We start from the raw sequence: 10,719 nt of genomic DNA on the forward strand, positions 1-10,719 counted from the left end.
ATTTTATTTCAAACAATTCTGGTGACCATGGTACCAAGTTTACAACATGTTCAGCCAAGCTACTAAGTCTTATTTTGTCGTTTTGTACCATGGGCCCCCATTTTCCTTTCTTAGCATCAGAGCTACAGTCTCATCAGTGTCAGGCCTTTTCTTACGATCTGGTCAGGTTTCAGCCATATCTGAAGTAAGAGCACCTCTGAAGAGTCCTTGGCAACACCACAGGGACCTCTGGAATGGCAGGAGTGTGTGAGGGGAGGGAAGCTGATCAGAAGCCAGTTTAACAACCCAGTGTCTGCCTGACCTGCAGACATCTTGACACAAACTGGGAGAAACTTTAGCCACTAATCTTTTGAATGTCAGACAACTGCTAAAAAGGATAGGTTTCCTAATTTGAGGAAACATCCTACGGAAAACCTCTAGGGTAGATTTCCACTTTGAGGACAGATTCCTGAAGGTGTGATTGTTTCATGTGAGAGACCAGTGAATTACCTTTTAATGGCAGATATACAGTGGTACCTCTGGTTACAAACGCTTCATGTTACGAGCTCCCCTAACCGGAAGTAGCTGCTCCTGGTTGCGAACTTTGCCCCAGGATGAGAACAGAAATCCTGTGCCTCCAGTGGGAGGCCCCATTAATAAAGCACGCCTCAGGATAAGAACGGTTTCAGCTTAAGAACAGACCTCTGGAATGAATTAAGTTGATAACCAGAGGTACCACTGTACTTTAGGATAGTCTTCCTCAACATTGGGTCCCCTCTAGATGGATTACATCCATCAGCCCTGGCTACTCAAGGACATACCTCACCTGGGTGGCTTGCAGGGACTTTTAAAATCACACAGTAGGAATTTGCTTTTAAGGAAGAGTTGTTAAATGTCATAAACTTGGGTTACCTTACATATCAATTCAGCACTGAAAATATCGATTCAGCTGATGAGCCAACATTCCATGTTTGTGACTGCTCTATTATAGCCACAATACACATCACACACAACTTCATGGTGTAGCCCCACAGTGCTAGCAAGCTGAAATTGGGAAGAAAAAACGAGCTCCTCATTTGGTTTTCACATAATTGAAGAGCAGATGCAGACCCATGTGGTACGTCAGAAATGGAAAACGTGCGTCTATAGGCTCTGTCACCCTAAACTTGCTGGACCACGGGCACCTGGCTGGTGCCTACCAGATGTTTTGGACTACAGCTCTCATCATCCTCTGCCCTTGGCCATGGTGCCTGGGCTGATGGGAGTTGCAGTGAAAGACACCTCGTCGGCTACCTCTGCTGCAGACCTAGGCCACTGACCGTACGTGCTGGGGGTCCCACCCAGCAGGCCTGGACCACAGGTCACCCATGCCTGTGCTAGAGGTAGCAAGACGTTGTAACCTGTGCCTGAAACGACCTGCTTGGAATGAAACCTCCGGCGGCACGCGTCTCGGCAAAAGCGAATTCTCCGATACCTTTCGCGGTACATGCCTGGCGCAAATGCACGAGGCTCCGGCAACCCGGCGTCCACCGGAAAAGATGCCCCCCCCCCGCTTCGTCAGGCTGCTCTGCGACGCTTAGCAGAAGAGGAGGAGGAGCTTCTGCGTCGGCCGGCCTCATTGGCGCTGGAGCCGAGCGATGGCGGCTGCACGCACTGCAAGTGGGAAGGGGCTGCTGCTGCAGCTGCTGCGGAAAGAGGCGCCTTTGCCAACGATCCCGTCCTTCGCCTTCGTTCCCCGCCGGCACCGACACGCGCAGAAGAAGAAATGGGTGAGGCGCGAGGGGCCTCGACCCCGACCCACAGCTCCTGCGGCGCCCTCCCGTGCCCAGCCCAGTGAAGCATCAAAGGACATCCCGCCCCACGCCCTTCAGCGGGTCCCCGCTGCGTTGCCTCCTCCGCCCCTCGTGTTTTTATTACCCACCCCGCTCTCCGTCCAGTCCTCGGCACTTTGTCCCGGCTCTGCAATCCGGCCTCTCTCTCCCGCCTCGCTTGCCGTGGCCTCCGTTACGTGAAATTAAGTTAGCGTGTTTGCCTGGCCCTTTTAGAGATGGCTTCTTGGTAGGAGCCCGTTCTCTGGATCAGGGTTTCCCAAACTTGGCACTCCAGCTGGTTTTGGACTACAACTCCCATCATCCCTAGCTAGCAGGGCCAGTGGTTTAGGATGATGGGAATTGTAGTCCAAAACCCAAGATTGAGAAACCCTGCTCTATGTTGCACTCCAGCTGCCATTGGCCCCCAGCCTGCATTGTTCCTTGTGTTGTAGTTTTCCTTCTTCTGTTCCTCTCACACAGTTGTGACAGACAGCTTCGAGGCTGTTGCAAAATATGGCATTTCACCTGAACAAATACCTTAGTTTGTATGAGTTACTTTCAGGTACAGAATATGGACCTCCTGATGGTAGAATGCAAGGCCCTCCGTGGACCTCTTCTCACATAGAGTGTGTGTGCCCTTAAGAAGGGAGCTGTTCCCTACTGGTGCTATCTCATGGGGATGTGGGTGGAGGACGTTGTATTGGTCAGTCCCTGATGTCAGGACTGGCCCTGGTCTTTGATTTCACTATACACTCATACATCCAAGCACTGTAGGGCCACATCATGGTAAAGAGGTGTGTGGTGCATATAATGCCCAAACATTATCAGCACTAATATTTTACCTGTTTCACATTTTCATCCGTGCAAAGGCATCCACCACTCCTCGCGTGCCTTGCACCAGACGGGCTCTGCGGGTCTTCGACATGACCTATGGTGTGCAGTTTGGCAGCCTCTGGCCCTCGATCCGCATCGGTCTTCTCTCGGAGCAAAAATATGGAGCTCTTATCAACAATTACTGTGATGCACAGAAGATCACACAGGAACTGGAAGAAATGCAGGCAGCGGATTTCATCTGGGAATCTGGAAAAGCAGAGCAGGACCTGGATCCTGCAGCTGAGCAAGGTGCCAGTGAGCCTGAATCATGCTCAGAAACTCAGACTGAACCCTCTGAGCCCCAAGCGCAACCTCCTCATTCTCCTTTCATATCCATCAGTCCCAACATAAAATGTTACACATTCCCCAAAGGAGATATCAGCCTTTTTCATCCAGCCAGGTACGTAGCTGATTTTGGGTGAGGAGGTTGGTGTTGGGGTACTCTTCAGCATGTGTAAGATAAAAATAACTGCATTGGGCAGAATCCAACTTAGCCCATGGATTTCTTCTTGAAATGTTCTCCTCCCCACTCCCCTAAATCTGTTCTGGGGTTCTCACAATCCTCCGGAGTAAATTTGGGGATGTGTCAGGACAGGACACATACAGAGGGGTGGGGATGGGGAGTCCTGTTACACAAGTGGAACTCCTTATTCTGATGGGCAGCAGTAGTTGAATACTGCCCATTACTTGCAAACTTCTAAAATACCCACTTGCTGCCAATGACAACAAGTGGATCTTTTGCCTCTCTTTCAGTTGTTAAGGTGCTTAGTTCTTGCTTCTTAACTTTTTTCACTTAGTAAAGCTGAGTGTAGGGACAGTCTTCTCTCCCATGAAAATATGGAATAGATGGAAGGGAAGCTAGGTGGTGTCAAAGCCCCTGGTATTATATTGTGCTCTTACTGGCAGAACCCCACCATGCACGGGTGCGTGAGCGTGAATGTTATATGCCTTATACTGAGTCAGACGTTGGTCAGTATTGCCTACACTGACTGGCAGCAGCTCTCCATCATTTGTCTTTCCCAGCTCTACCTAGAGATTCAAGCTGGAACTATTTGCATGCAGAATGTATGCTCCACAGTTGAGCTGCAGACCTTCCATTCTGCCAGTGCATTTTAAGTAGGAGTTAATTGGGGCTCAAATTTCCTGTGCCTGCCATGCTAAACTTCATCTGTTCACTTTTTTCATAGACCAGACATGATAGGAGTTCTGGGCTATTATCTTCTGGATGCTGCATCCATCTTGCCCGTCTTGGCTCTCAATGTGCAGCCTGGCAACCTGGTCCTTGACCTTTGCGCAGCACCAGGTGGAAAGATGCTGGCCCTTCTACAGACTGGATGTTGTCGTAAGTAGAATTCTTCTGCAGCAGGTGGTGCTCAAATGGTGTAGGCAGGACCAGTTAGGGAAAACTGTTTTTCCTATATCTGTCCGGAAAGAGTTGAAAGGATCAGATAGTCTGGTGTGATGCATCATGTTTGCTTCTGCTTGTGGTGCAGTGCAATTTTGATGGCACAGGTTACTCTCCAGAAGGCCATCTCAGGGAAGGTAGCAGGACATTTTCTCCGGCCTCTTCCAGCTCCAACAACTCCTTCTCTCTTTGTAGAGCAGGGGTGGCCAGAGCGCCACATTCACCCTTGGCCAACTCTCCAGGCCTCACATGACAAGAGAGGGCGTGACCCATACTCTTGTGCAGGCACACAGAGGGCACACACATATTCAAGGCACACACGATCCATGCCCACCCAGCAGTGTGTCTGCATTAAACATAAAAGATAATTTCCTATTATATGTCAACATGGGATGACTCTCTCATTCCCCCAGCATCCTAAATGTCTATCTGGTGGCAGAGTATGGCAAGTTTTAAATTTTGACAAAAAATATATATACTTTTTTGGTGTGTGTGTGTGTGTACACATACGCACATTCATACACTGCCAAAACTGATGGGGTCTTCTTTTAAGGAGGTTGGCAACATATTCATCATTTCTCAGTCATGTGCAAATTTTGGTTTGTTGACTTGGAGCCTCCAAGAGTCTGTCTGCCCTTGGTGTATGCTGTTGCTGTTCTTTCATTAGGACAGCTGGCTGCCAATGACCTCTCTGTTTCCCGCACTCGTCGGCTGCGTCAAATTCTCCATAGCTACCTTCCAGAAGAGCTCAGCGAGATAGTGAGGATTACATCATGGGATGGAAGGAAGTGGGGTGACCTGGAGATGAATACTTACGATAGGGTAAGCATTGCTGTAGATAACATTACTGGGAGTAGCCCATTAGAAGAGCGCCAGCAGGTGCCTGCAGCTATTTAATGTATGATCTCTTCCATTTCCCCCTCACTTGTACAGAGCGCAGATTGCTCCTTTAGAATATATTTGACCTTGTGGGGGGGATCGTGACAGTGGATGATACTGAACTTAGTCATATTGAGAGTGGACCCCCTGAAATCAATGGACTCGGAGTTAATACTTTGTTGAATATTATCTGGTTTGTCTATAGCCAAGACCTGTGCTTTCTGCCACATCTGATAACTCCTTTACTGGTAATGTATGTAACTTTGCTTCAGAGAGTCCAGCTGAAGTCCATTTCTATTGTAAACACCCAGCTAATTAAAAAATAATAATTCCCAAGCCTTTTCCTTGATGTAGGAAAATAATAATTTTAGTTATCAGAATGTGTAGTTCTGGGATACTTTGAATGTCATCTACCTATTTTTACTTCCCATCTTTCTTCTAAGGCAGGCATGGCCAAGCTTGGCCCTCTAGCTGTTTTGGGACTACAATTCCCATCATCCCTAACCACTGGTCCTGTTAGCTAGGGATGATGGGTGTTGTAGTCCCAAAACAGTTGGAGGGCCAAGTTGGGCAATGCCTGCTCTAAGGTGTTCAAGGTGGTGTATCTGGTTTCTCCTCACAACCCTGTGAGGGTAGACAGCAAGATGGTGACTAGAGCCTAAACTTGCCCAGGCAGTTTCATGATTGAGTGTGGATTTGAACCTGGGTTTCCTTTCGTTTTAGTCCAGCACTCTAACCACTACACCACAATGGCTGTACAGTGGTACCCCGCAAGACGAATGCCTCGCAAGACGGAAAACCCGCAAGACGAAAGGGTTTTCTGTTTTGGAGGCGCTTCGCAAGACGAATTTCCCTATGGGCTTGCATCGCAAGACGAAAGCCCATAGGGAAATGCTGGCGGTCGGGAGCAAAGACTTTCGCCCACAGCCGGCCTTCAGAAGAGGACCTCTTCTGAAGGCCGGCGGAGGGCAAAAGTCTTTGCTCCCCCCCCCCGCCTGCCTTCCCCCCGCCTGCCCCGGGCGATCTTAAAATGCTGGCGGGCGGGAGCGAAGCGTTCGCTGCCGACCCCCAGCATTTTAAAATCTCCCCCTGTCCCGGGGAGATTTTAAAATGCTGGGGGTCGGGAGCGAAGCGTTCGCTGCCGACCCCCAGCATTTTAAAATCTCCCCGGGAAGCGCTCCCGCTGCCCCCGGACCTCTTTTGAAGCAAGGGGCGGTGGGGAGAAGCGATCTCCCCGTGCTCCGAAGCCGGGCGGGGGGGGGTGGGAACACCTGCCCCAGCCACCCCGCTTCGGAACGCTGCTCCGAAGCGGGGTGGGGGGGCGGGAGCACCTGCCCCAGCCGCCGGGCTTCGTAGCGCTGCTGCGAAGCCGGGCGGGGGGGTGGGAACACCTGCCCCAGCCACCCCGCTTCGGAACGCTGCTCCGAAACAGGGTGGGGGGGCGGGAGCACCTGCCCCAGCCGCCGGGCTTCGTAGCGCTGCTGCGAAGCCGGGCGGGGGGGTGGGAACACCTGCCCCAGCCACCCCGCTTCGGAACGCTGCTCCGAAGCGGGGTGGGGGGGCGGGAGCACCTGCCCCAGCCGCCGGGCTTCGTAGCGCTGCTGCGAAGCCGGGCGGGGGGTGGGAACACCTGCCCCAGCCACCCCGCTTCGGAACGCTGCTCCGAAGCGGGGTGGGGGGGCGGGAGCACCTGCCCCAGCCGCCGGGCTTCGTAGCGCTGCTGCGAAGCCGGGCGGGGGGTGGGAACACCTGCCCCAGCCACCCCGCTTCGGAACGCTGCTCCGAAGCGGGGTGGGGGGGGCGGGAGCACCTGCCCCAGCCGCCGGGCTTCGTAGCGCTGCTGCGAAGCCGGTCGGGGGGTGGGAACACCTGCCCCAGCCACCCCGCTTCGGAACGCTGCTCCGAAGCGGGGGGGGGGGGCGGGAGCACCTGCCCCAGCCGCCGGGCTTCGTAGCGCTGCTGCGAAGCCTGGCGGGGGGGTGGGAACACCTTCTGAAGGCGGGCGGGGGGCGAAAGTCTTTGTCCCCCCCCTGCCTGCCTTCCCAGGGGCTTTTGAATCGCCCCGGACAGCGGAGAAGTCCTCCGCTGTCCGGGGCGATTTTAAAATGCCGCCCGCCAGCATTTTAAGATCGCCCGGACAGCGGAGAAGTCCTCCGCTGTCCCAGGGTTTTTTAAAATGCTGGGGGTGAGAAGAAAAGCCCTTGTCCCCCCCCCCAGCCTTCAGAAGAGGTCCGGGGGCAGACTGTCCCCGGACCTGGTCTGAAGGCGGTTTCCCTAGGAACGCATTAATTGATTTTCAATGCATTCCTATGGGAAACCGTGCATCGCAAGACGAAAAAACCGCAAGACGAAGAGACTTGCGGAACGAATTAATTTCGTCTTGCGAGGCACCACTGTATGAGTATTACATGCAAGAGGCTTAAGAACAGTTGCAGTTGTAAATGGCAGGAGATGGCCTCCAAGATATCATCCAGTAGTGCCTTAAGGAGTCTAATGAGAAGCTGTGTGATATGGGACAAGCTGTGTGGGAGGGCACAAACAGGTAAAAGTCCACCGAGTTTAATTGGGATATATGCTCTCTATCTCATGCAGGTGCTCGTGGATGTACCATGCACAAATGACCGTCACTCAGTCGTAGAAGAGGACAACAATATGTTCAGTCCAATGAGAAAGGGGGAGCGTCAGATGTTGCCAATGCTCCAGGTGGAGCTGCTTGTGTAAGTGATCCTGACCTTATGTGATACATGTTAACTTTTGAGCTACACCAGGGTTTCACATTGTGGGCTTTATTAAATCATTCACAGCATTGCAAATGAGTCCACAAAACTCTACAAAAGTGCTTGTCTGCCTGCCATCCTGCCCACATACAAATGTGTAAGGCTCTTGTGGCTTAAAAGACAAAGGGTTGCTTTTAACTAAGTTTTACTTGGAGTAGACTCATTGAAATTCATTGCTATTATTGTCTTAGGCCCATTAATTTCAGCGGGTCTGCTCTGAGTAGGTTAATTAAATATAATTCAAAGGATCCAACTTCAGTAATGCTTCCTTGCCTACTCTTCTGGAGGTGATTTGGTGACTAGAAAAATATTTCTTTAAAAACCTGGAGTTCTAGCCAAATTGGAACCCTTACTTTAATGTAATTATTCAGTAATCTCCTGATGCTAAGTTAGATTCTCCTAAGTCTATCCCAAAGTATGATGGTTGTTTTCAGCTGGAGCTCTTTTAAGCATTGTTGTGTAATTATTCTGTACGTTGTCTTGTGAAGCTGATGTGCCTTGAGATGTGAATCTTTAAATAAATAAAAAGTTATTTCTGTTCCTTTCCCAGGGCTGGGATACTTGCTGCCAAGCCAGGGGGAGACGTCGTGTACTCAACGTGCTCCTTGTCTCAGCTCCAGAATGAGTACGTGGTTGAGAGAGCTGTGGAGCTACTAGCAATCCAACATGACATTAGCATCCAGGTTGAAGACTTGAGCTGTTTTCGAAAGCGGTTCCAGAACACATTTTCATTCTATCCTGACTGCAGACTTGGGGAACTCATCCTTCCCCACCTCACAGCTAACTTTGGACCCATGTATTTTTGCAAATTGCATAGATTGAATTAGAATGGGCATGGGACAGCACAAAAAGTGGCCTGGGATATTTCCAACTTCCCTTGGACACCTGTCTTTTTGAATAAAAACTATGATGCAGCTTGCAATAAAAACCAGCATTTTGCTTAATTGACCCCACACCTGTATGCCATAAAAAAAAATGACCACATTACTCACTGTCTGTGGTTGCTACCAAACAAACTCTTCCTTCCACAGATAGGTAGAAGTCATGTGTACAAGCCTTTGATGTGTGCAACTATCATTGAATACCACCCATGATTTCTGCCATGTATATTGGCTGCATAGGAATATTTTTTTTACATAAGTCCATATGCTGCAAGTGGAATGTAAACCACTCAAGAGATAGAAGAGTATGATCCCAAAAGCACAGAATAAAAATGTGCAAAAATTGTAAACTTTTTTCTGTTTGCATACTTTACACAAACTTCGCAGGAGGAGGAAGACTAGTGTGCACCTTGCAGAGTTCCTCTTGCATATTAGACATATGTTGTTGGAATGTCCATTTTCTAAATGTTCGCTAAACTTTTCTGAGAACTGACTACCTGATCTAGACCCTGTGTTTGGGTGAAGATACAAATACTTTCTTCCTGTCCATAATGACTTAATAGGCTGCTCAACCACCACTTAAGACCTTTGGAACCAATGGCTACTGCAGGAAAGAGGTTATATACATGATGTGATTGGAATCTTAGACATGGCTGCTTGAAACTGCCATCTGGTGGATGGCATAATATAATTGCACCATCAAATTTATTGCATGTATTTTCAGAGGAAAGTCCTCCAGCCTCCCCAAGAGTTCAGGCTGGTGCTGTTCATACTAGAGAAGCTGGAAAAAGCAGTGCATTGCTATTTCTCAGCATGGGACTGGACTGGTTTGGACATAATTGAAGCATCGTGTGTGTGTGTGTGGGGGGGGGTTCTTAGCCAAGTTTTGTTTCAAAATTTAGCTGCTAGACAGGATAAGATTCCTGTTTTTTAATATGTCCAGCCATCAGCCTGTTTTGTTATTTAGGGGTCAGTGAGATGTAATAATTTTTCCTTGAAATAATTTTTCCATTCTTAAGTATTATTATTTTGACCTGATCAAGGTGAGGGTGGATGTTGGTTGCTAGACAATGGAAGTGTGGCTCAAACCAGGAATACAGTGGTACCTCGGGTTAAGAACTTAATTTGTTCTGGAGGTTCGTTCGTAACTTGAAACTGTTCTTAACCTGAGGAGGTACCACTTTAGCTAATGGGGCCTTGCGCTGCCGGAGCACAATTTCTGTTCTCATCCTGAAGCAAAGTTCTTAACCCAAGGTACTATTTCTGGGTTAGCGGAGTTTGTAACCTGAAGTGTCTGTAACCCAAGGTACCACTGTATAACCTTTTGGTGGACATTTCTTAAAAAGGCTTGGTTACAAAGATAAAACAATGGTATATTAAAAGGTTAGTTCTAGTACACATTGTGCTTTTACAAACATATTACTTTGAAAGTGTTTATGATGGAATCCAAGATATGTTGAAAACCAGAAAGTGGCAATCAGATGCCATGAAAAACGTGTAAAGTGGTTAATTAGCATGCTTTCAGCTTTCATGTATTCTTGGTGCATATCTTTTTGGCAGAATTCAGCATGCCAAGTTTGGAAGTGTAGAGGGGCTGCATTATGTGGATTATACACACAACCCAGTGGTTTCCAATTGGTAGTCTACAGATCCTGGGGTCCGTTGCACCATCCACGTAACAAAACGCTACCATAGAAATATATATTTTTTCAAAGTCCATGGCTTGGCTTTTGAAAAACGGGGTCCACAGTACTTAGCTGATCAGGAACTACTGCTATACACACCTGTGAAGTTCACTTCTCCACTGTACATCGTAGACCATGGGTAGGCAAACTAAGGCCGGGGGGGCCTTCTAAATCTGGCCCCCAGACGGTCCTGGAATCAGCGTGTTTTTACAGGAGTACAATGTGTCCTTTTATTTAAAATGCATCTCTGGGTTATTTGCAGGACCTGCTGTTTTTACATGAGTAGAATGTGTGCTTTTATTTATTATGCATCTCTGGATTATTTGTGGGGCATAGGAATTCGTTCATCCCCCCCCAAAAAAAATATAGTCCTGCCCTCCCACAAGGTCTGAGGGACAGTGGAAAACTGCTGAAAAACTTTCCTGACCC

General features: G+C 49.1%; 1 protein-coding gene across 1 annotated transcript; it reads left to right on the forward strand.

Moving 5' to 3' along the window:
• Positions 1–1,578: 1,578 nt before the first annotated feature.
• Positions 1,579–8,955, forward strand: NSUN4 (NOP2/Sun RNA methyltransferase 4). The gene is made up of 6 exons (XM_081193226.1): positions 1,579–1,748; positions 2,660–3,063; positions 3,851–4,005; positions 4,736–4,890; positions 7,540–7,664; positions 8,275–8,955. The coding sequence occupies exons 1-6, from the start codon at positions 1,617–1,619 to the stop codon at positions 8,549–8,551; spliced, it is 1,248 nt and encodes a 415-aa protein (XP_081049352.1). The 5' UTR covers positions 1,579–1,616; the 3' UTR covers positions 8,552–8,955.
• Positions 8,956–10,719: the final 1,764 nt, after the last annotated feature.

This window comes from Podarcis bocagei, assembly GCF_964188305.1.
Source record: "Podarcis bocagei genome assembly, chromosome: 5".
In the NCBI taxonomy this organism is placed as follows: domain Eukaryota; kingdom Metazoa; phylum Chordata; class Lepidosauria; order Squamata; family Lacertidae; genus Podarcis; species Podarcis bocagei.

What these genes read in the sequence shown, in the direction of transcription:
- NSUN4 (XM_081193226.1), top strand. Translation starts at nt 1,617, where the DNA reads ATGGCGGCTGCACGCACTGCAAGTGGGAAGGGGCTGCTGCTGCAGCTG. An exon ending in ACGCGCAGAAGAAGAAATGG is followed by an intron (nt 1,749 to 2,659) that starts GTGAGGCGCGAG and finishes ATCCGTGCAAAG; the next exon opens with GCATCCACCACTCCTCGCGT. An exon ending in CTCCAGGTGGAGCTGCTTGT is followed by an intron (nt 7,665 to 8,274) that starts GTAAGTGATCCT and finishes TTCCTTTCCCAG; the next exon opens with GGCTGGGATACTTGCTGCCA.